The sequence below is a fragment of the Tupaia chinensis genome, unplaced genomic scaffold (assembly GCF_000334495.1).
Source record: "Tupaia chinensis unplaced genomic scaffold, TupChi_1.0 Scaffold000289_1, whole genome shotgun sequence".
Classification (NCBI taxonomy): Eukaryota; Metazoa; Chordata; class Mammalia; order Scandentia; family Tupaiidae; genus Tupaia; species Tupaia belangeri.
In genome coordinates, this window is record NW_006159774.1 from 1,843,664 (window position 1) to 1,868,938 (window position 25,275).

Sequence of the window (25,275 nt, forward strand, 5' to 3'; positions counted from 1 at the left end):
AAAAAAAAAAAAAAAAAAAAGAAAAAGAAAAAGAAAATCACACTGGCCTCTGTGCCTTGTGTGCCCAAAATCCTGAGGAGAGAAGGGATTGCAATGTGGCCATCCCCTCTGGAGGGTGATTTCTCATTTTCCCTGTCTCTCCTGGTGAGTGCATGTGCCCTACAGCAAAAACTTAAAAGTATTTTATTTACCCTCATATAGCATAGGTCCAAAAAACCGTGTCCCTGAATTACTACAGGAATTGTGAATATGCAAGACCTTCAAGCATTTTGCTAAAATTCAAGAAAGCAAAATAAAGGAGAATATAAAGTTTTGTTTTGGAAGTAAATACCTTCTTGAATTTATTCTGTGTTAATGAGTTTTATGGGGGCCAGCAGGTGGCATAGTGGTTAAGATGCTGGACTCCCACATAGTTTGAGTCCTGGACCAAGACTTGAAACTCATACTGAGTACATGTTGTGCATGCATGTCCAAGATCCTGAGAGAATGGAGGAGGAGGGATTGTGGTGCAGCCCTCTATGGAGGGTGATTTCTCATTTTGTGTCCCCTATAACAAAAATTGCTCAAAAAAATTGTTACTTTTTTTTTTTTGAGAGGTTTTTGCTATAAGGGCGTGTGCGCTCTCCAGAAAGAAAGGGAAATCACCCCCCAGGGAGGATGGCCACACCGCAGTCCCTTCTCCTCTCGGGATCTTGGGCATGCACGCACACGCGCCTGGCGTGAGTTTAAGCCACCGGGTCCAGGACTCAAACCGTGGTTGACTACATGGGAGTCCAGTGACATAACCATTATGCTAACTGCTGCTTCCTACTTTGTTGTCTTAATGGAAGACTGGAGTCCTAGCCTATTTTAGGAATGTAAACCTTGGCAGTGAGGGATTACTGCATTGTATTATCTGTATTGTGGTAACAAAGTATAATGCCTGTAGGGCTCAAAAGCTGTCTACTGGCCTAGTTGAAGGTTCTTAGGAATGTTTCCAAACCTAACTCGGGAGGGTGATAGTGCAGTAATAACAGCTGGACCTGCACAGTAAAAGTACTGGGTTGGGGACCAGCAGATGGCCTGAAGGTTACATCACTGGACTCCCACATGGTCAACTGTAGTTCAGGTTTCAGACCTGGTGGCTTCAAACTCACGCCAGGTATGTGTGCATGCATGCCCCAAATCCTGAGAGAAGCCTGGAGAAGGGTGGTGTGGCCATCCCCCCTCAGGGGGTGATTTCTTGCTTTCTGTTTCTCTAGCGAGTGCACGTGCCCTATAGCAAAAATCTCTTTAAAAAAACAAACATAAAAACACTACTAGGCTCATTTATTTCTTGGGATCTCTCTGAGTATACCTGTGCCTATGATCTGGCTGGGTCATGGCATGAAGACCCTGTTGGGGTGTCTGACTCTCATGGAAATAAAGACAAAATCTGCATACTTCACCCCTTAGGAATAATTCAGTTGCCATACAACTGTGATAGTAGCTGCTATAGTGTTTTGAAAGACATGTATATAGATCATGGAGTTGGGCTGTTAATTAGAGTAAGCAAATTTAAGTCTGAATAGTTTGAATTTGTCACTGGGTCAGATTCTTTTAAGGGGTAAAGTTTCCCAACAAAATACTTTTGGCTGAGGAAAAGCAGCTGAAACATAGTTTTATAATAGGCATCCAAATGATGAAATATATTTAATAAGATAATTAAATCTCCAGGTAAATGATGAAAAACCATCTGAAAGATTCTTGTTTTCTTGGAACTACTGATCTGTGAATATAAAGTTGATAGACCCAAGGTGATTTCATTTTTTTTATTTCCATACAAAAAAATAGATTTAAAGCAGAATCCAAAAATAACGTTTGACACTATATAAATGACTTAAATTATGTTCTTTTTTCTTTGTAACTAGATTTACCAGTTTATAGATTCAAACATTCAGTTTAAATCAGCATTGTTTTATAAAAACATATTCCAAAGATTAAAAAAAAACCCAGCTGTCTAGGACTCCGGTTTAAATTGTATACAACTATTCCCATATATACAAGTGATTTACAAAAACCCTGGCATTAGTGGTACAAGCAAAGTAAACTACAGTGGAATTTCAGCATCTGAATTCACTGGATCTTGATAAAAACCAAGTGGTATTCCAATTGTGCAGTTAGCGAGGTAGTAAAGAAGGATTTCCTCAGATACATTTATGCAAGACACTATTCCTCGTCTGGCCAAGCCATTTTTTTTCCTACAGTAAAACAAAAAGGAAGGACGAGTTAAATTCTTGAAACAGGAAAAAACTCTTAAATAAGTTTATATTAAATCATGGTATGATGTATTAGGTTGTCAGGAAATGAAATGTTTTTCTATGCAAAAAAGCATCTTTCCTGAAGACCCAATAGATAGGTAATATACATATTTGAGTACTTTGGAAAGATGTTTTATAATGAACTATAGTACACAAGTATGAAAAAAGGATAAAATTAAAACTTCTAGAAATCAAGATTTTCCACTTGAAAATGTTAGTTTAAAAGATCTCTAGTGAGTACCCTGTGAGCAGGAAGTTAGGAATGGCATCAGTGTTGGTAACTGTTCGGTGGTTCTGCTGGACCTTGGAGAACTTGTTGGAAGGAACTCTAGAAAGAAGAGAAAATGTGAGCTCAGAAGGCAGCCCCCTATCTCTATCCTAGTTCAAGCTTTTATACCACATAGCATGGATTCCAATTCCAGACGTCAGTTTTCACACTCTCGCCCCCACCCGCTATGCCTCTAACATCTGTTATTTCTTGCCTTAAAGCACTTGAAGTTCTCTGGTTGCTACCTTGAACTGATCATGAAACCTGGCTCCTAAACCCATATCCACTCTTCTCTCACTAGCCTGGACTCTTACCTATTTTTCAATGCCATGTCTCTCACCCTCCTCCTCAAGCTCTGTCCTGAGGCTCACCGATAATGTGGCATTTACCTGATTTGGCACAGAAGGTGTTAATTATATTCAAATCTTTGTTCTGTTGCTAATTAGCTATGTGACCTAGGTAGTAAGTGTTTTTCCACTTTAGGCCTATTAAAGAGGCAATGGTCCTTGAATGTTCCTTGTGGTTCAACTATTAAGGATATAGTGCTCTGTGGTAAAGACAGATTAGCTTGAGTCCTGGTTTTGTGTGTTATGTCCTTGACAAATTAATTTGTCATTTTATACACTTTTCTTATCTGTAAAGGGCTAATTTATTTGTACCTTCCATGATAAAAATAAAGGGATATATGTAAGGTGCTTAATACAGTATGTGCACGCAGCAGGTACTAAAAAATGGAAGCTGTTATCTGTCTCTGATGGTGTTACTACCTACTGGTTCTGTGACTATATTTCATGTTCCTCTTAAATGATTATTAATCTTATTTAAACTGCACACAGAAAACCGTTGTGAAACTCAGGGTTTTAAACAGACCCTGAGTTAAGTCTGCTTTTAGACTTTTTCTGAGGAGTCACAGTAGGTACAGTCATCTTTCCCCAAGATACAGGGAGACAGAGCATAAATTAAGACTTAAATTGGCCTCACAGTTCAATATACTGACCAGGTAGGAAAAGGAAACCCAGAAGTGGAGGACATTAACAGGATTTACGGCATCCCTGCTAAGTCTTCCAGTCTCTAATTCCTGTCCTATTTCCTAAACCATCAGCTTATTTATTCTCTGTATATCTATGAACCAGTTGGTTCCAGTTTTCTCAAGGAACACACACAAAAAAACAAGTCTTAGCTAAAAAAGTTTTCCAGAGAGCTGAAAGTAGCATTATCTACCTGAGCCTCCCCTAGGTTCTATACCTCAAAGCTTTTGAGTACTTTCCATGTACTGTATTAAACCCTTACCTGACTTGGTCCCAGATGAGAGTCCTCTGCAAGGGAAGACTCCAGTTGAGACAGACTGGGTGATGACACTGAATCTGCAGAAGTGCTGGTGACCAATTCCCCTAAAGCATCTACTTGTCTCCTCAAACTGTGCAAAGTGCCCTCTGTCTGCCGCTTTCCTTTAATCAGAACTTCTGCTTGCTTAGACATACAGTGTCGCAGTTGTGCCTGAAAAGAGTTACGATAAAATTGAGGATTTAACACATTAGAAATGTCCTGAGACCAGCAGTTAGCATAATGGTTATGTTGCTGAACTCCCATGTAGTTGACAGTGGTTTGAGCCTTGGACCCGGTGGCTTAAACTCACACCGGGCGCGTGTGCATGCGTGCCCAAGATCCCGAGAGGAGAATGCAGAAGGAATGGCGGCATGGCCATCCCCCCTGGGGGGTGATTTCTTGCTCTCTATCTCTCTGTCTGTCTCTGTCTTTCTCGCAAGTGCATGCGCCCTGTAGCAAAAACCTCTCCAAAAAAAAAAAAAAAAAAGAAACACATTAGAAGTGTACCAGAACCATTACTCAGCTTCTTCATGTGCAATATTTGTTGGGCAAATTTGGCTACCATAAAGTAGAAATGCTGCTGATAATGCTTTTGTCCTTTAAATTAAAAAAGTGTCAGATGGATACTCTCAGTATGCATAAACTTTGCCACTCTGTACTGTCAACTGGGCCTTTACTCAGCCTGTTCTTTCCACTGTAAGGAATCTTAGGATTCCTGTGTCTCTTGCCTATTAAATCTGCCTCATTTCTCTCTTGTCTGCAAAGACTTAAATTTGTTTAAACTTGCATTCTTCAGTGTCTCCTCACTATATTTAATCCTCAATTCCAGATAACTTTTTTTTTTTTTGAGAGGTTTTTCACTATAGGGCGCGTGCGCTCGCCAGACAGACAGAGAGAGACAGAGAGACAGAAAGCGAGAAATCACCCCCCAGAGGGGATGGCCACGCCACAATCCCTTCTCCTCCATTCTCCTCTTGGGATCTTGGGCACGCACGCACATGCGCCCGGCGTGGGTTTTAAGCCACCGGGTCCGGGACGCGAACCGCGGTCGACTACGTGGGAGTCCAGCGACATAGCCATTACGCTAACTGCTGGTTCCCAATTCCAGATAACTTTTGGGCTTTATGCAGTAGTCTGGAAAGAACTCATTCAACGTCTGTAATAGTACTGTTCAACAGAACATCCTACAGTTATGGCAGTGTTCTATATCTGCTGTCAATAAAGTACCCATTAGACACATCAGTTACTGAGTATTTGAAATGTAGCAATGAAGAACTGAATTTTTAACTTATTGAATTTTAATGAAGATTTATTAAGAAACAAAACTGCATTCAACCTATCATGCCAATAGTAAAACAGAGACAATAGAAACTGTCTAATTGCAGAAAAGAAGTGAGACTTGACATAGTACACTTCCTTGTTTTGTTTTTTAGAGAGGATCTCACTGTTGCAATTCTTTTCCCTCAGTTTCCTAGCTGGAACTTTAGGTGTATGTCATCATGCCTGGCTCTTTTATAGATGAAGTCTTACTACATTGCCCAGACTAGCCTTGAACTCACGATCTTCCTGCCTCAGGATCCTTGAAACTCTGGGATTATAGGTTTGCACCACTCTGCCCAGCCTTTAGGTTAGACCAGAACTTGAACCTCGGCCTCACATGTGATCCCATTCTGAAGAGCATAGCATCTTAACAGCATATTCCACCACCAGTAGGCAAGAGACAGGCAACTTTTTTTTTTTTTTTGGAGAGATTTTCACTGTAGGGCGCGTGCGCTCGCCAGACAGACAGAGAGAGACAGAGAGACAGAAAGCGAGAAATCGCCCCCCAGGGGGGATGGCCACGCCACAATCCCTTCTCCTCCATTCTCCTCTCGGGATCTTGGGCACGCACGCACACGCGCCTGGCGTGAGTTTAAGCCACCGGGTCCGGGACACGAACTGCGGTCGACTACGTGGGAGTCCAGCGACATAGCCATTACGCTAACTGCTGGTTCCCGAGACAGGCAACTTTTTTTTTTTTTGGAGAGATTTTCACTGTAGGGCGCGTGCGCTCGCCAGACAGACAGAGAGAGACAGAGAGACAGAAAGCGAGAAATCGCCCCCCAGGGGGGATGGCCACGCCACAATCCCTTCTCCTCCATTCTCCTCTCGGGATCTTGGGCACGCACGCACACGCGCCTGGCGTGAGTTTAAGCCACCGGGTCCGGGACACGAACTGCGGTCGACTACGTGGGAGTCCAGCGACATAGCCATTACGCTAACTGCTGGTTCCCGAGACAGGCAACTTTTTTTTTTTTTGGAGAGATTTTCACTGTAGGGCGCGTGCGCTCGCCAGACAGACAGAGAGAGACAGAGAGACAGAAAGCGAGAAATCGCCCCCCAGGGGGGATGGCCACGCCACAATCCCTTCTCCTCCATTCTCCTCTCGGGATCTTGGGCACGCACGCACACGCGCCTGGCGTGAGTTTAAGCCACCGGGTCCGGGACACGAACTGCGGTCGACTACGTGGGAGTCCAGCGACATAGCCATTACGCTAACTGCTGGTTCCCGAGACAGGCAACTTTCATAACTGCAAAAACTAATACAGATTGACATCTAATCCAAAAGTCAAAAATGCTCCAAAGTCTAGATTTCTGAAGAACAGTATTACACCACAAGGGGAAAATTCTACAGCTGATTTCATGTGATGGGTCATGATCAAAACACTGCAATAGTTAAGTATTATATAAAATCGCCTTTGAGTTATGTGCATAAGGGATATATAAAACAAATGAAATTTTTTGTTTTGTTTTTTTGAGAGGTTTTTGCTATAGGGTGCGTGCGCTTGCCAGACAGACAGGGACAGAGAGACAGAAAGCAAGAAATCACCCCCCCAGGGGGGATGGCCACGCCGCAATCCCTTCTCCTCCATTTCCTCTTGGGATCTTGGGTATGCACGCGCACGCACACGCACCCGGCGTGAGTTTAAACCACCAGGTCCGGGACTCGAACCGTGGTCGACTATGTGGGAGTCCAGCGACATAGATATTACACTAACTGCTGGTCCCTAAAACAAATGAATTCTGTGTTTAAACTTGGGTCCTATCCCCAAGGTATCTTATGTTTATGCAAATATTCCAAAATCTAAAAAAAAAAAAAAAATCACCTATATTCTTTTTTTAAAAATAATTATTTTTATTTAACTTCATTTATTTATTTTAATATGACCAGAGAGGGACAGAGTGAGAGAAAGAGGGAAAGTGAGAAACAATCCGCCAGGTCCGGGACTCAAACTGTGGTCAGCCATGTGGAAGTCCAGCACCCTTAACCACCACGCCACCTGCAGTCCCCCCCCCCACTATATTCTTCTCCATCCCATCTTGAGGTCAACATTGATCACTGAATCCCGACTCCTATTTTCAGCTGCCTTTAGATTTAGATGTCCTTTCATGGATGTCACAGGAAATAATTCCTTATCTGACTCTCAAGGCTAATCTTCTAGTATTCCTAATCTTTATCCTAACCACTAGCCTATGATATCCTTACGAATTTATTATTGTCTTTATTTTCTGTACCAAATATTAGGTTGATGCAAAAGTAACTGCAGTTTTGTATCATTGAAATTTACTGTTTGCTATTGTTTATATATATATATATATATATGTGTGTATATATATATTTAAGAGGTTTTTGCTATAGGGCGCGTGTGCTCACCAGACAGAGAGAGACAGAAAGCGAGAAATAACCCCCTAGGGGGGATGGCCACGCCACAATCCCTTTTCCTCCATTCTCCTCTTGGGATCTTGGGCATGCATGCACATATGCCTGGTGTGAGTTTTAAGACACCAGGTCCGGGACGCAAACCGCGGTCGACTACGTGGGAGTCCAGCGACATAGCCATAGATATATTCTTAAATAAATGTAGTTATGTTATATATCACTTTAATAATGTACATTTCTTGCTTCATGTTTTTTTGATAATGACTTATAACTTGCTCTTTTATTTATTTTTTAAAGACTATGGAAATGTTGTTAGACAAAAATCAAATTGGAGTGAGTTCAAAACAGGTTATAAAGCAGTGGAGACAACTTGCAACATCAAACAGTGCACTGGCCCAGGAACTGCTAGTGAATGTACAGGGCAAAGGAGATGAGAATCCTAAAAATGTGAAGCATAGTGACCAGCGACTGGAAGCTGACAACGACCAACTGGGAGCAATCACTGAAGCTGATCTTACAGCTCAAGAAGCTGCCCAAGAACTCAAACACTCATGCATTCTATAGTCATTCAGCAATTGGAAAGGTGATAAAGCTCAATAAGTGGGTGTCTTATTAGCTGACTGAAAAAAAAAATCGTTTTGTAGTGTCATCATCTCTTTTTTTACACAACAACGAACCATTTCTTCATCAGCCTGTGACATGTGATGAAAAGTGGATTTTATACAACAATCAGCAATGACCAGTTGAATGGCTGGACTGAGAAGGTCCAAAGCACTTCCCAAAGCCAAACTTGCACCAAGAAAAAGGTCATGGTCTCTGTTTGTGGGGTCTGATCCCTATAGCTTTCTGAATCCTGACAAAACCAGATGTAAATCTGAGAAGTATGTTCAGCAAATCAGTGTGATAACTGAAAACTGCAAAGCCTGCAGCTGGCACTGGTCAACAGGAAGGGCCCAATTCTCTACAACAAGGCCTGATTGCATGTTGCACAAATAACACTTCAGAAGTTGAATGAACTGGGCTATGGAGTTTTGCCTCATCCATCATATTCACCTGACCTCTTTGCCAACTTATTACCACTTCTCCAAGCATGTTGACAACTTTTTGCAGAAAAAAAATGCTTCTATAACCAACAGGATGCAGAAGATGCTTCCAAGGGTTTGTTGAATTCTAAAGCACAGATTTTTGTTACAGGAATAAACCTATTTCTCATTGGCAAAAATGTACTGATTGTAGTGGCTCCTATTTTGATTAATAAAGATGAGCCTAGTTATAATGATTTAAAATTCATGGTCTAAAACTGCAGTTGTTTTCACACCAACCTAATACTTAGATTCTGACAGTTTTAGTTGAGGTGAAGTGCATCACATAGGATGAAGAACACTGGCCCAAACACCAGAATTCACATGCTCAACACTGACTGCCATTTACTGAGATGCCAGATCTCTGAGCTTCAGCAGTGTCATCTAGAGACTGCTGTGAATGCTGCCATACTGAATGTGAAAGCAGCAGTGAGCGGAAGGAATTTTCCCTCCCCCCAGTGTGCTGAGTCTGTGGGATTGGTTGACTTTTTTTTTTTAAAGCTCTACCTTGAGCCGATCTTCACGGTGACGCAGTTTCTCTCGGAGTGCTTCTCCACGCCAATGCTCATCCTTTCCCAAAAGAAGAAGGGAGAGATCAGTGAGCCAACATATATGCAACTAGGAGCTACCCACCTTTCTCTCCTCCTACTGCAGCACCTCCACATCTATTTTTAGCTAAAGTGGGTGAGGTGGGAACCAAACTCTTCCTCTATGAAGCCCAGAGAATAGCAGGATAAACACTTACCATTATATGAACTTGGGAAAAGTTCGGCTTTTCTTCAAAAGGTTTCTCATTCATGGTGAATGGGAAGTTCTCTTTCAAGCTTTCCAACTCTCCTAGATTTTCATTTCTTTCCAAAATAGCCTCTAGATCTGCTGGTAGTTCTGGAAGAAACTGGTTGAGATTCTTCAGGCTGGTTCTGATTTCATCTTTCACTTCAGATCTAAGTGTTCGCATTGCATCACTGATTTCCACTTGTCTTCTCTCCAAATCTTTTTGGTTTGCCATCTAAAGAGTGAATTGGAATCAAAAAAGATAGTGAGAAGTTTGGGACTTACTTGAAATTGAGCTATTTAATGTGTCATGTATTTAAAAATCTGTCAATATCAACTACTACGATTATTAGCACTGTAAAATGTATGATTTTTTGCTTATTTAAGTATCTACAAGGACCAAGTGGATAATTTTACTAGCATTTTGCAACTTACTTTTGGAAAAACACGTGCATTGTGTTCCTTGACGGTGACTTACTCTTGGAGCTAAACGAGGCTGGATTACATCTCACTTCTGGTAAAAATGACCAGTAGGACTAAAAGCTAACTTCTAATCCTCTACTACCTGATTTATATATGGAGATGATCCTTCAAAAATGTGAGAACTAAGTGAAAATTTATAATAAGCAACATAGTGATTCCCAATTGACAACTACAAATTAAACCTCAAATGATAAAAATGGCCATTTCCTGAAACAAGTCTTTACTGATCTAGATTATAATTGTTAATGCTAGAAGAAGCCTTAGAAATGATTTGGCCAGGGCCAGCAGGTAGAGTGGTGGTTAAGGTGCTGGATCCCACAGTTCAAGTCCTGGACCCAGCAGCTTAAAAAACAGGGGTGTGTGTATGTACATGCCCAAAACCCCGAGAGGAAAATAGAGGAGAAGGAACTGTGATATGCTCTGTGTGTGTGTGTGTGTGTGTGTGTGATTTTTCATTTTCCTTCTCTCTGTCTCTCTGGTAAGTGCATGTGCCCTATGGCAAAATTCTAAAAAAATTAAAAATCTGGTCAAATACTTTCATTTATAGATAAAGAATCCAGTGATATGGGCAATCTAGAGGTTTCCTAAAGTGTTACAAAGGATTGTGTTTAATTTCTGAGACTATGCTGCTCTCCAATAAAGAGCTTAAAGAAGGTACTACAGTCATACGTACCGTTAAATGCCCTACCAAGTTTGCAGAAGCATCTGGAATCACTAAGGGCATGTGACCTTCAAATAATCTTAAAATTTTTTTACATTTAATCATTGTACATCTTTTTTTAAAAAACAAATTAATTAATTAATTAATTTAAATTGGACCAGAGAGGGACAGAATAAGAGAGTGAGAGAGACAGGAAGTGAGAAAGTAAGCCACCAGGCCCAGGACTCAAGTCATGATGGAGTCCAATGCCCTTAACCACTACGTCACCTGCTGGTCCCGAGCCATTGTACATCTTTTTTTTTTTTTTTTAAAGAATTATTCATTTATTTATTTACTTAATTCCATTTGTTAATTATTTTTTTCAATTTCACCAGAGAGAGAGGGGGAGGTGGAGAGAAAGTTAAAGCAAGAAAGCAAGCGGCCAGATCCGAGACTCAAACCATGGTCAGCCATGTGGGAATCCAGCGCCTTTATCCACCACGCCACGTGCCGACCCAATCACTGTACATCTTTATAGCGTACAATATGATTTTTCAAAGCATGCATGCAGTACATGTCAATCAAGTCAAAGATATTACTATATACATCATCCTTAAAGGATAACTTTCCATTCTTATGTCTGTTATTTTGTTATTTTTATTTATTTTTAAACCAGAGGGCACGTGAGCTTGTCACAGAGAAAGAGAGTGAAGGAGAGGGAGAAAATACCCCCCAAAGGGGTGTAGTCACACCCAATCCTTTCTCCATTCCTCCGTCCTGTTGGTATTTTGGGTACACATACACATGTGCTCAAGTTCTGGGGCCAGGATTCAAACCATGGAGTCAGCCACATGGGATTCATTTCTCTTAACCACTAGACCATAGGGCTGGTCCAAATAACCTTTTTATTTCTTTGAAGTTTTTCTTGATCCAGAGGGTGTGTGTGTGTGTGTGTGTGTGTGTAGTGGGGCATGGAGGGGGAAGTGGCCATTGAAAGCACATATAACAGTGGAATGGCCACATGGGGTTGCAAAGGATAAAGTATAGCAGGGCCAACCAAGTGGTCAGAGTAGCCCAGCTACGTTCAGATATGGCCCAGCTGCTGATACTAGCTAAGGGACTCCAAAGGCATCAGAATTAGAGCCTTTACTAGTTCCAGCACAAGCAGGTTTCATTTCCCCACCTGGTTACAAAGGATGCTATCAAAGGTTTTTACTGGACCATTTTTTCTTTTGTCTGAGGGTTTTGGCTCTGATACACTTATTCTGGCATAAATAGGGCTTTAAAAGAGTTAATGGAAAATGTGTATTATGAAAAAATGCATATATTAAAAAATTTTTTGCCACTAAAGAAATGGACCAGAGGTAGCATGGTGGTTAAAGCAGCTAGTTCCCACATGGCTGCCTGCATAGTCCTGGACCTGGTGATTTGAAAAGCATGCCAGGCATGTGTGTAGGCATGCTCAAAATCCCAAAAGGAAGAAGAAATGAATAAGAGACTGTGGCATAACTATCTCAACAGGGGATGCTTTCTTTCTCTCTCTTTCTCCATGAGTGCACACTTCCTCTTACAAAATTAACAGAAACTCATACTTGAATTCCATTTTTCTATGAAATTGTTGAAGTTTCCTTACAAAATTTAACATCTCAATGTAATTCTTTGGATGTGATAAAATTTTATGCTAAAAAATTACCATTTTTTGGAGTCCAGCAGTTAGCCTAAAGGCTATGTCGCTGAACTCCCACGTAGTCGACCGCAGTTCGAGACCCAGACCCGGTGGCTTAAACTCACACCGGGCGCGTGTGCGTGCATGCCCAGAATCCCAAGAGGAGAATGGAGGAGAAGGGATTGCGGTGTGGCCATCCCCCCTGGGGGGTGATTTCTCGCTTTCTGTCTCTCTCTTGTCTGTCTGGCGAGTGCACGCGCCCTATAGCAAAAACCTCTCCAAAAAAAAAGAAAAAAAAAAAAGTTAAAAAAAATTACCATTTTTTTCCTTTTAGAAAACTGATGAAAAGCTTGCTGAATTTAAGAAAACTTTAAAAGCGTGTTTTTAACAATTTTTTTTTCTTATGGAAGGTACATTTCTAAGTTTATTTATTTATTCTTTTTTTTGGAGAGGTTTTTGTTATAGGGCACATGTGCTTACCAGATAGACAGAGATAGAAAGAAATCACACCCCAGGGGGGATGGTCACGCCACAATCCCTTCTCCTCCATTTTCCTCTTGGGATCTTGGGCATGCATGCACACGCACCTGGTGTGAGTTTAAGCCACCAGGTCCAGGACTCGAACTGTGGTCGACTACGTGGGAGTCCAGCAACATAGCCATTACGCCAACTGCTGGTCCCTATTTATTTTTTAAACTTGTTGGAGGGCATGTACACTCATGGAGAGATAGGGAGGGAGAAAAAGAGAAAGAGACCACCCCTTTGTGGGAATGGTCACATTGCAATCCTTTCTCCTCCATCTCTTCCTTCTTTCAGGACTTTGGGCATGCACACTTATAGACCCGGCATGTTTCTCAAGTCACCCAGTCTAAGATTTAAACCAGGTTTAGTCATATGGGATCCAATCACCTTTACCACCACACCATGGGCTAGCCCTCATTTCCAAGTTTTAAGACTAAAAACAAAAACCAGATTTAACTTAAAGAACATTCCAGCTTTTCACAATTTCCATAAAGAAATATTCCTCTTAAAAAAATATGAAAAACGATACACTCTATGACAGCCCTGTGGGAATGAAGAGTGTTAATGAGCCCTCTCTGTTCCAGGCTGGCCAGGGTGGGGTCCTGGGCTCACCTGTTTCTTGAGCTCCAGGTACTCGTGCTGCATCTGGTTGAGCTCCTTCATCAGGCGCCTGGCCCGCTCATGATTGTCCTGGGCTACCAGTTCAATTGTTGCCATTTCCTTCTGCATGCAGCTGTTCTCCTGTTTTTGCTCCTAGCACAAGGAGGAAAATGACTGTGGTTCAACTTGTGGAGGTGAGGGTTTTGCACACCATCACTAGCTCGATAACTTCCTTTTCCATCTGGGCCTCAGCTCCTCTAATCCTATCTGACTCTTTTAAGCAGATGTATAGCATAGTCTGGAGTATGTTTCTGTCAGTCTCTTAGTCCTTAGTCTGACTTCCAGACCACAGTATTACCTCTGACAGTAAGTTACTTTCCCTATCAGAGCCTCCTTTAATTAACATGGGAGAAATGATACTCACCATCACAGGATTACTGGGAGGATTCACATGTTAGACATCTATATTCTCTTTACAGTCATCTTGCCTATCACAAGTTGTAAGTGTATCTACCCCTTGGTAAACACACAGTTCAAAAGTCCCTTTAATACAACAGGACTCCATTAATTCCTCTAGAATTGTTGCCATTTCCTTCTGCATGCAGCTGTTCTCCTGTTTTTGCTCCTAGCACAAGGAGGAAAATGACTGTGGTTCAACTTGTGGAGGTGAGGGTTTTGCACACCATCACTAGCTCGATAACTTCCTTTTCCATCTGGGCCTCAGCTCCTCTAATCCTATCTGACTCTTATAAGCAGACGTATAGCATAGTCTGGAGTATGTTTCTGTCAGTCTCTTAGTCCTTAGTCTGACTTCCAGACCACAGTATTACCTCTGACAGTAAGTTACTTTCCCTATCAGAGCCTCCTTTAATTATAACATGGGAGAAATGATACTCACCATCACAGGATTACTGGGAGGATTCACATGTTAGACATCTATATTCTCTTTACAGTCATCTTGCCTATCACAAGTTGTAAGTGTATCTACCCCTTGGTAAACACACAGTTCAAAAGTCCCTTTAATACAACAGGACTCCATTAATTCCTCTAGAAGATGCTAGAAAAATCCTTATCTGTGACAATCTCCTTGCTGCTCACCTGCCTCCACCTTCTATAATTGTTCTGAACTATCTGGGTATCACTTACCAAATTTATCGCAGGGGTAAGTGTGGTGTTAAGCTTCCTGGTTTAAGACAGTGATTAAGTGAGGCTAACACTGACAGAAAAGGCAGGATGAGGATGTGTAAGCTCTGACTGCAGCTGTGTAAAAATGTCTACAGAACCTTCTGTTACACCCTCCACCCCCTGCCAGTGGAGGTGACAGCCAAGGCTCCCTAGGAGGAAGTGGGCTCTATTTTGTGCTGACAGTGTCTGTCCACATGAAAATCTCCCAGGCTGGTCAGACAGAGCTCCCAGAGGCTATAGTCCAGTTTCAGGCAAAGCTCACCATCTGCTTCAAGAACAAACTGACAGGAATATACCAATAACGATGTCTGGGTTAGGGCCTGGGTCGTGGCAACTAATTGTTTTCTACGGTGAGGTGGTGGTGTAGTTTAAACTGTACAGGAATATACTAATGAGGACATCTGCATTAGGGGCTGGGTCATGCCAATTCATCGTTTTCTACAGTGAGGTGGTGGTGTAGTTTAAAATTTGTAAGTGCCATTTCCTGGAAAACTGCTATGGCAGCAGGTACTCACAAGAAGGTTTTTCTCCAGCTGGCTTCGCTGCACCTTAAGTGCTTCCTTCAGGCTGGACACCTGTTTCTCGGCTTTCTTTCTTTCTGTCAAGAACTGGTTCCGCAACAGGCTAAAGTCTGCCCTCATAGAGTCTGTCTCTTTCTGAAGAACCAGTAGCTCATTTGACTTTTCCATTAATTGCTGCTCCCGTTCTGAAAGCTGCCGTTCTGAAATGAGCATTTTTAGAAGGTTTAGCCGGAGGCCCTGGGCTGGCTGTGGGCAGAGATTTCCTTCCTCATGGACAGGTGGACTGAGAGTAGCACACCCCCCTCAGATGCTTTTCTCCATACCTACCCTAATCCACATCAAAGCCCAGAAAAGTCCCAGAGAAGGAAGTCTGTTGAAGTCACTGGTTCCTGCAAGGCCTGATCCCAAAGAGACAGAGAACTACTATTTTTCCTTTTGAGTCTTTGAGACCAACAGAGTAAATACAGCACCAAGTCTGAGGTGTTGGGAACATGAGACAGACCACTGAAATTTTTTTTATAAATATTTTTTTCGGGACCAGCAGTTAGCGTAATGGCTATGTCGCTGGACTCCCATGTGGTCTACCGCGGTTCGCGTCCCGGACCCAGTGGCTTAAAACTCATGCCGGGCGCGTGTGCGTGCGTGCCCAAGATCCCGAGAGGAGAATGGAGGAGAAGGGATTGCGGCATGACCATCCCCCCAGGGGGTGATTTCTTGCTTTCTGTCTCTCTGTCTCGCTCTGTCTGTCTGGCGAGCACACGCGCCCTAATAGCAAAAACCTCTCCAAAAAAAAAACCCCATTTTTTTCCCTTTATGTTAGAGGATACATGTGGCTCACTAGAGACAGACAGAGAGATGGAGAGGAGAAAGTACTCCTCTCATGGGGAATGGCCATGCTATAATCCTTTCTCTTCCACTTCTCCTTTCTTTCGGGATTTTGGTCATGCACACATGTGCTTGCTATGTTTCTCAAGCCAATGGGTCAAGGACTTGAACCATGCAGCTGGCTGGGATCCAGTTGCCTTAGCCACCAGGCCATGGAGCTCGCCATAAATGTTGATTTTTTTTCTATATATTGTTTTTTTTTGCCATAGGGTGTGTGCATTCACCAGAGAGAGTCAAAGACAGACACTGAGAGGGAAAGTAAGAAATCATCCCCAGGGAGAATGCTCGTGCCACAATCCCTTTCTCTTCATTCTCCTCTTGGGATTTTGGGCATGCATGCAAATGTACCTGGCATGATTTTCAAACCATCAGGTCCGGGACTTGAACTGCAGTCGGCTATGTGGGAGTCTAGTGTCATAACTACTTCACCACATGCTGGCTCCAAACACTGATTTTTTTTTTTTTTGGAGAGGTTTTTACTATAGGGCACATGCGCTCGCCAGAAAGTCAGAGAGAGACAGAGACAGAAAGTGAGAAATCACCCTCCAGGGAAGATGGCCATGCCACAATCTCTTTTCCTCTATTCTCCTCTCAGGATCTTGGGCACACATGCACATATGCCTGGTCTGAGTTTAAGCCACTGGGTCCAGGATTCGAACCATGATCGGCTACATGTGAGTCCAGCGATGTAGCCAGTATGCCATCTGCTGGTCCCGAAACACAGATTTTTAATAAAGTGAGGTATGCCAGTATTCTTTCATCAGATGAGCAGACACAGTGAAAAGAGCATATAATTTGGAGCTGGTTCCTATACTGGTATGTACCATTTTATAAATAAAGACACATTTCCTGATGTTCCATTGGAATCATATAGGCAAACATCTGGTACACAGTGAGTAATCAATTTTGAAGGCTTATAAATAAAAGTGACATCTAAGAGATTTTTCTTATCACCCTAATAAGAGTAGCACTCTGCCTACTCATTTTCCACAGTAGAATGATTGGGTTTGAGTCTATCAGAGTTCCCAGGGAAAAAGTAATAACCGTTTCCAATGCCCAAGTCTACCCACTTTACAGAACAACCAGCAAAACCAATCCTCTCCTACTTTACCCCCAGAACTGTGCTCCAGAATACATACTGGTTTGGGACAGCGTCTTCTCCAGAGTCTCACCCCACCTCTCCTCTTCCTGCAAAGTCCTGACACGCTCTTCTGCCACCAACACTTGTGTGAGCACCTGGTCCAGTTTTCTTTTCTGGTCTATTAATTCCTTTTCCAGTTGGTGCTGCTGTTCCTTTAGTGTCATTTTATTGGCTTCTAATTTTTTTTCTTCACTTTCTCTCTCTTTCTGGAGTTTTTGAAACATCTTAGTAGAGAATAACCATAGTTAGTCATAAAATAACAAACATGCTGTTTCCCAGATAAGGGAACCTTCATGGACTTGAGACAGATTCCAGCTGAACAGAAAGCACAAACAGTCCATGAGGACAGAGAGTGAGTTCCTGGGACTGGGATACTATCTGGCCAACATGTGAAATAGGGATTTGAACATGTGGCCACTAAGACTTTTTTTTTTTAATTGCCAGAGGGTGTGTACGTGTGTACTCATCAGAGAGAAACCTCGGTACTGAGACAGACAGAAAAAGCACTCCCAATGAGGCATGGTCACCACTACAATCCCTTCTCCATTTCTCCATCCTATTGGGATTTTAGGCATGCATGCACATGCACTAGGCATGCTTTTCAAGCCACTAGGGTGAAGATTTGAACCACAGTCAACATGTGCAATCCAGTTCCCTTAACCACTAGTCTATGGGGCCAGCCTGCCACTAAGCTTCTTTACAAGACTTGTGTTCTATGCTTTTAATGGCACATAAATACAAATCAGGATTGAGCCGCACTACTGGTATAAAAGCCACCTGGGTTATACAGGGAAGGTAAGAGGACCAAGTCTGAGGTGTTGGGAACATGAGACAGACCACTGAAATTTTTTTTATAAATATTTTTTTCGGGACCAGCAGTTAGCGTAATGGCTATGTCGCTGGACTCCCATGTGGTCTACCGCGGTTCGCGTCCCGGACCCAGTGGCTTAAAACTCATGCCGGGCGCGTGTGCGTGCGTGCCCAAGATCCCGAGAGGAGAATGGAGGAGAAGGGATTGCGGCATGACCATCCCCCCAGGGGGTGATTTCTTGCTTTCTGTCTCTCTGTCTCGCTCTGTCTGTCTGGCGAGCACACGCGCCCTAATAGCAAAAACCTCTCCAAAAAAAAAAAACCCATTTTTTTCCCTTTATGTTAGAGGATAAATGTGGCTTTTTTTCCCTTTATGTTAGAGGATACATGTGGCTCACTAGAGACAGACAGAGAGATGGAGAGGAGAAAGTACTCCTCTCATGGGGAATGGCCATGCTATAATCCTTTCTCTTCCACTTCTCCTTTCTTTCGGGATTTTGGTCATGCACACATGTGCTTGCTATGTTTCTCAAGCCAATGGGTCAAGGACTTGAACCATGCAGCTGGCTGGGATCCAGTTGCCTTAGCCACCAGGCCATGGAGCTCGCCATAAATGTTGATTTTTTTTCTATATATTGTTTTTTTTTGCCATAGGGTGTGTGCATTCACCAGAGAGAGTCAAAGACAGACACTGAGAGGGAAAGTAAGAAATCATCCCCAGGGAGAATGCTCGTGCCACAATCCCTTTCTCTTCATTCTCCTCTTGGGATTTTGGGCATGCATGCAAATGTACCTGGCATGATTTTCAAACCATCAGGTCCGGGACTTGAACTGCAGTCGGCTATGTGGGAGTCTAGTGTCATAACTACTTCACCACATGCTGGCTCCAAACACTGATTTTTTTTTTTTTTTTTGGAGAGGTTTTTACTATAGGGCACATGCGCTCGCCAGAAAGTCAGAGAGAGACAGAGAGACAGAAAGTGAGAAATCACCCTCCAGGGAAGATGGCCATGCCACAATCTCTTTTCCTCTATTCTCCTCTCAGGATCTTGGGCACACATGCACATATGCCTGGTCTGAGTTTAAGCCACTGGGTCCAGGATTCGAACCATGATCGGCTACATGTGAGTCCAGCGATGTAGCCAGTATGCCATCTGCTGGTCCCGAAACACAGATTTTTAATAAAGTGAGGTATGCCAGTATTCTTTCATCAGATGAGCAGACACAGTGAAAAGAGCATATAATTTGGAGCTGGTTCCTATACTGGTATGTACCATTTTATAAATAAAGACACATTTCCTGATGTTCCATTGGAATCATATAGGCAAACATCTGGTACACAGTGAGTAATCAATTTTGAAGGCTTATAAATAAAAGTGACATCTAAGAGATTTTTCTTATCACCCTAATAAGAGTAGCACTCTGCCTACTCATTTTCCACAGTAGAATGATTGGGTTTGAGTCTATCAGAGTTCCCAGGGAAAAAGTAATAACCGTTTCCAATGCCCAAGTCTACCCACTTTACAGAACAACCAGCAAAACCAATCCTCTCCTACTTTACCCCCAGAACTGTGCTCCAGAATACATACTGGTTTGGGACAGCGTCTTCTCCAGAGTCTCACCCCACCTCTCCTCTTCCTGCAAAGTCCTGACACGCTCTTCTGCCACCAACACTTGTGTGAGCACCTGGTCCAGTTTTCTTTTCTGGTCTATTAATTCCTTTTCCAGTTGGTGCTGCTGTTCCTTTAGTGTCATTTTATTGGCTTCTAATTTTTTTTCTTCACTTTCTCTCTCTTTCTGGAGTTTTTGAAACATCTTAGTAGAGAATAACCATAGTTAGTCATAAAATAACAAACATGCTGTTTCCCAGATAAGGGAACCTTCATGGACTTGAGACAGATTCCAGCTGAACAGAAAGCACAAACAGTCCATGAGGACAGAGAGTGAGTTCCTGGGACTGGGATACTATCTGGCCAACATGTGAAATAGGGATTTGAACATGTGGCCACTAAGACTTTTTTTTTTTAATTGCCAGAGGGTGTGTACGTGTGTACTCATCAGAGAGAAACCTCGGTACTGAGACAGACAGAAAAAGCACTCCCAATGAGGCATGGTCACCACTACAATCCCTTCTCCATTTCTCCATCCTATTGGGATTTTAGGCATGCATGCACATGCACTAGGCATGCTTTTCAAGCCACTAGGGTGAAGATTTGAACCACAGTCAACATGTGCAATCCAGTTCCCTTAACCACTAGTCTATGGGGCCAGCCTGCCACTAAGCTTCTTTACAAGACTTGTGTTCTATGCTTTTAATGGCACATAAATACAAATCAGGATTGAGCCGCACTACTGGTATAAAAGCCACCTGGGTTATACAGGGAAGGTAAGAGGCACATAGTCCCATGCTGAGGGCATTCCTTCATAGCTTCCTGCCAGTGGGGGAAAACTCATATGAGTGATCAAATGTATCCATTTATATAAAATTATAAATGTGTAGTACCATTTCTTGTTGAACTACTTTGAGCTTGCTTTCTTCAATCTGATTCTGAAGCACTTGAAGTTGCTGTTGTTTTGTCTCCCCTTCTTTTTGGCAGTTTTCAAACCTCTCTAGCCATTTGCTGACGTCCTTCTGGAGCTGGGTCTGCTCACCCAGCAGTACATCCTGGCGGCTGGTAGTGTGAAGCAGCTCCTTTGGCGGAAAGAACAAATCAGAAATACAAACAAAGCCATCTTTTCTAGAGGTGGCCAGCACCAATTTGGAATCTACTAAGTCTGACAAAATGAAAAGCATTTTTAATAAGGGTCTATAAGAGGGCCAGCAAGTGGCATGGTGGTTAGAGGTGCTGGATTCCCACATGGCTGACCACGGTTCAAGTCTCGGACCTGGTGGCTTGCTGTCTCACTTCCTCTCTCTCTCTCTCTCTCTGATCAAGCTGGAAAATAATAATGACAATAATAATAAATAAAGTTAAATAAAATAATTATTAAAAAAATAAGGGTCTATAAGAGATAGGAACTTCCCTTATTAACTCAAAAAAGTTCTAGAAAGGTATCCAGACCTCAATTTAATTATTGGCTTTCCTTTTTTTAGTGCCTAAAAAAAAAAATTAGAAAACCTCAGCAAGAGATTCAGTTCCTCTAAGCTTTAGCAGCCTTGTCACTGAGGTGGGAATATACAGCACCCACTTCACTTCACAGAATGGTTTAAAAGATTATGAAATCCAGGGACCAGCCGTTAGCGTAATGGCTATGTCGCTGGACTTCCACGTAGTCGACTGCGGTACGCGTCCTGGACCCGATGGCTTAAAACTCACGCCGGGCGCATGTGCGTGCGTGCTCAAGATACCGAGAGGAGAATGGAGGAGAAGGGATTGCGGCATGGCCGTCCCCCCTTGGGGGGTGATTTCTCGCTTTCTGTCTCTCTCTATTTGTCTGGTGAGCACACGCGCCCTATAGCAAAAACCTCTCCAAAAAAAAAAAAAAAAAAAAGCTGAGTAAGGTTTACTTCTTCTTGAAAACAACCTAAACCTAAAATCTTGGTTTTGTTACTACTGAAATATTTATACAGGTTAAAAACCTCAGAAAATAGCAAGTACTTATTTTTTTAAGGCAATCAAATTAAGTATTTTATCAAGAATTCTTCTTTAAAAAAGAATGAATTATTTTCATGACTTTTGCCAGAGAAAGACGGAAAGAGAGAGAGAAGGAGGGCGGGAGGGAGGGAGGGGGGAAGGAGAGAGGGAGGAGAAAGGGAAGGAGAGAGGGAGGAAGAAAGGGAAGGAGGGAGGGAGGGAAAGCAAGCCACCAGGTATGGGACTTAAACCGTAGTTGGCCATGTGGGAATTCCAGTGCCTTAACCATCCTTGCTGGCCCTGAGGTTTTTTTTTAAGAGAGATTTTTGCTATAGGGCACATGTGTTAGCCAGACAGACAGAAAGCAAGAAATCACTGAGTATGGCCATACCATAATCCCTTCTCATCCATTCTCTTGGAATTTTGGGCACATATGCAAATGTACGTGGTGTTGAGTTTCAAGCCACCATGTTCAGGACTAGAACCAAGGTTGGCCATGTGGGAGTCCAGTGATGTGCCATTAGCCCATCTGCTGGTCCCAAAAATTACCAATAGTTCTAAAAAACAATATTCATAAGAACCTATGTGAGAGACCAGCTGTTGGCATAATGGCTATGCTGCTGGACTCCCATGTAGTTGACCGCGGTTTGAGTCCCAGACCTGGTGGCTTAAATTCACGCCGGGCATGTGTGCGTGTATGCCCAAGATCCTGAGAGAAGAATGGAGGAGAAGGGATTGCAGAGTGGCCATTCCCCCCGGGGGGTGATTTCTCACTTTCTGCCTGTCTCTCTCTGTATTTCTGGCGAGTGCCCGTGCCCTATAGCAAACCTCAAAAAAAAAAAAAGAAAGAAAGAACCTATGTGAGATGTTTTAAAAATAGATTACTTTGATTTTAAATGTACTTTTTCCCTAAGATTTCTTTCCCTTCTTTCTCTCTTTTTTTCTTGTTTTCATGAGAGATATAAGTACCCTTGACATGGTTTCACCATGCCTGATCCTTCCCACAGCCCCCTAGTCAGCCAGGATCACGGGCATGCCAGTACAGTCAGGTTGATCTGGGATCTGAATCCTGGTGTGGCTCGAGTGTCATGCTGGCACCCTATTGCTTGTACCATGGCAGCTTGGCCTGATTTTAAGCTAGTCTTTAAAACACAGAATTCTTCAAGTAGAAGGAAGAAAATTTACATATCACACCCAACTCTTGGAATTTTGGTTTTCTGGCTTTTTTCTGGTACTCAATTTCCTCAATGGGATTGAGTACCAGAAACTGCTTGAGAGTCTTTGAAATCCAAATTATAGTACTATTCTCACAGGACAATACTGACTTACCTTTAAGATCATCATAGGTCAAGGTTTAAGAAACTACTGTACTCCACATTTGAGAAGAAGGAGGCCCAAATGTGGTAGTTACTGTGCAGTTCAGTAAGTAATCAGTTCTAAGTCCAGCCCTTGGAGGCCTCATCCGTGACATGGATAAAAATGGTCCATTTGGTCCCTGGGTTCAAGGAGCTACAGAGGTATTGCTGTTGGGCTCTGGTCTAGTTACCACCCTAACTTACTAGGGTTGTACAAAACTTTGAATCAAAAGTTCTGGGGCTAAAATAAATGAGAAACCCACTGCTCTGCACCAAAATTTTTACTTATGTGATGGTTATATAAATGACCTGCTACTGTGCAAAGGAACTAGCCTACTTGACATTTTTGTAATTTCACCCAATAATGTACATGCCCTCAGGATACTATTTGTTTTTGTTGTTGTTTTGTTGTTTTTTTAGAGATTTTTGCTATAAGGTGCATGTGCTTGCTGGAGAGACAGAAATCACCCCCCAGGGGAGATTAACCACGCCGCAATCCCTTCTCCTCCATTCTCCTCTCGGGATTTTGGGCATGCACACACACACAGGTCTGGTGTGAGTTTCAAGCTGCTGAGTCTGGGACTCGAACCGCAGTTGACACATGGGAGTCCAACGATGTAACCATTTTGCCATCTGCTGGTTTCCAGGTTACAAGTTGTTAACCTTACCTGTTTTGCTAGGTTCAAGTGGTCTTGGACATGAATTAGTTCTTCCTGTAGTGAGTTTACTGCTTCTCGTTTTTCTACAAAAATAATATTTCCATAAAGTAAGAAATACACAAGTATTTTCCAGATTCCCATCTGCCCCCCAAAAAAGTAGAAATGAATTTAAACTTATTTGTTTATTTATTTATTTATTTTTTTTGGAGAGGTTTTTGCTATAGGGCACGTGTGTTCGCCAGACAGAGAGAGACAGAGAAATAGAAAGTGAGAAATCACCCCCTCGAGGGGATGGCCACGCCACAATCCCTTCTCCTCCATTCTCCTCTTGGGATCTTGGGCACACATGCACACGTGCCCGGCGTGAGTTTTAAGCCACCGGGTCTGGGACGCAAACCATGGTCAACTACGTGGGAGTCCAGCGACATAGCCATTACGCTAACTGCTGGTTCCTTATTTGTTTATTTTTAATTATTATTGCCAGGTTTGTGTGTGCACTGGAGAAAGAGAGAGAGAAGAAGGAAAGCACCCTCTACCGAGGCCTGATTATACCACAATCTTTTTCCTCCATTTCTCCTTCTCATTATGATTTTGGGCACTCGTGTACATACCCTGATATGTTTTTCAAGCTGCCAAGGCTAGGATTTGAACTGCAACTGGCCATGTGTACAATGTACAGCTCTTAGCCCCTGCACTATGGGGCCAATCCTAAACTTGTTTCTATTCAGTGTATGACAATGCCAGACTATCTTATTAAAGGTAGAATTACATGAACAACCTGGATTTGGGCTTGGCGTCTAGGTTTTCAAAGATTTCCATGTTCAAAAGCTCATGAAAAAATTTACAGGTAATACTTAATGTTGGTGAGGTGCACAGTTTAAAAGCAGTACCTGCTACATTGTTGGTAGAAATATAAATTTAAAACAAGCTTTCAGGAAGACAATTTGGGAATAAATTTTATATACTGGCTTTGCCAATTGCTGTGTGATCTTGAGCATTTCTCACTTAAGCAAGTCGTAAGAAAACTAAGCTTAGGTTTCTTCATCTATACACGGGGCAAACTACTACTAGGTCATTAGGAAAGTCATGACATAACTTTTTCTATGTAAAAATGCATCATAACTTATCTAACAACACAATAATTTCTATCTCATAAAAATGTTATGAGAAAATACATCAGGCATAAGATAATAAAAAATGCTTGACAATTATAGTATTAGTTAGAATTACCAATTTCTGGATCCAGCAGTTTGTGTGGTGGTTAAGGCACTGGACTCCCACATGGCTGACCATGGTTAGAGGCCTTTGCCCCAGTTGCTTGGAAATCATGCCAGAGGGACCAGCAGTTGGCATAATGGCTATGTTGCTGACTCTCATGTAGTTGACTGCAGTTTGAATCCGGGACCCGACGGCTTAAATTCACGCTGGGCACATGTGTGTGCATGCCCAAAACCCTGAGAGGAGAATGGAGGAGAAGGGATTGCAGCATGGCCATTCCCCCTGAGGGGTGATTTCTTGCTGTCTCTCTGTGTATAGCAAAAACCTGTTAAAAAAAAAAAAAAGAAAAGAAAAGAAAAAAAAAAAAAAAGGAAATCATGCCAGATACGTATACATGCATGGTCAAAAATTTCAGAAGAGTGGAGAGGTGATTGTGGTGTGGCCATCACCCCTGAGGGATGATTTCTTGATTTCCCGCTGTCCCTCTCTCTCTGTTTCTCTCTAGCAAGTGCATGCACCTTATGGCAAAAAAAAAAAAAAAAAAAAAAAAAAAAAACTTTACCCAATTCCCTCAAAATTAACACAA

General features: G+C 42.5%; 1 protein-coding gene across 6 annotated transcripts in view; it reads right to left on the reverse strand.

Moving 5' to 3' along the window:
• Window positions 1-1,775: 1,775 nt before the first annotated feature.
• Window positions 1,776-25,275, reverse strand: part of CNTRL (centriolin) — a 103,667-nt gene continuing 80,167 nt past the window's right edge. For all 6 annotated transcript variants that reach the window (XM_027772641.1, XM_014588613.2, XM_006150502.3 and 3 more), the window contains 10 exons: window positions 23,481-23,554; window positions 20,386-20,574; window positions 19,472-19,697; window positions 15,041-15,246; window positions 13,353-13,493; window positions 9,401-9,664; window positions 9,163-9,225; window positions 3,838-4,044; window positions 2,521-2,607; window positions 1,776-2,219 (listed from right to left, as the gene is read on the reverse strand). In XM_027772641.1, the coding sequence (XP_027628442.1) occupies window positions 2,548-2,607; window positions 3,838-4,044; window positions 9,163-9,225; window positions 9,401-9,664; window positions 13,353-13,493; window positions 15,041-15,246; window positions 19,472-19,697; window positions 20,386-20,574; window positions 23,481-23,554 (1,430 nt within the window). In that variant the 3' untranslated portion in view covers window positions 1,776-2,219; window positions 2,521-2,547. The remainder of the gene's footprint in view (window positions 2,220-2,520; window positions 2,608-3,837; window positions 4,045-9,162; window positions 9,226-9,400; window positions 9,665-13,352; window positions 13,494-15,040; window positions 15,247-19,471; window positions 19,698-20,385; window positions 20,575-23,480; window positions 23,555-25,275) is intronic.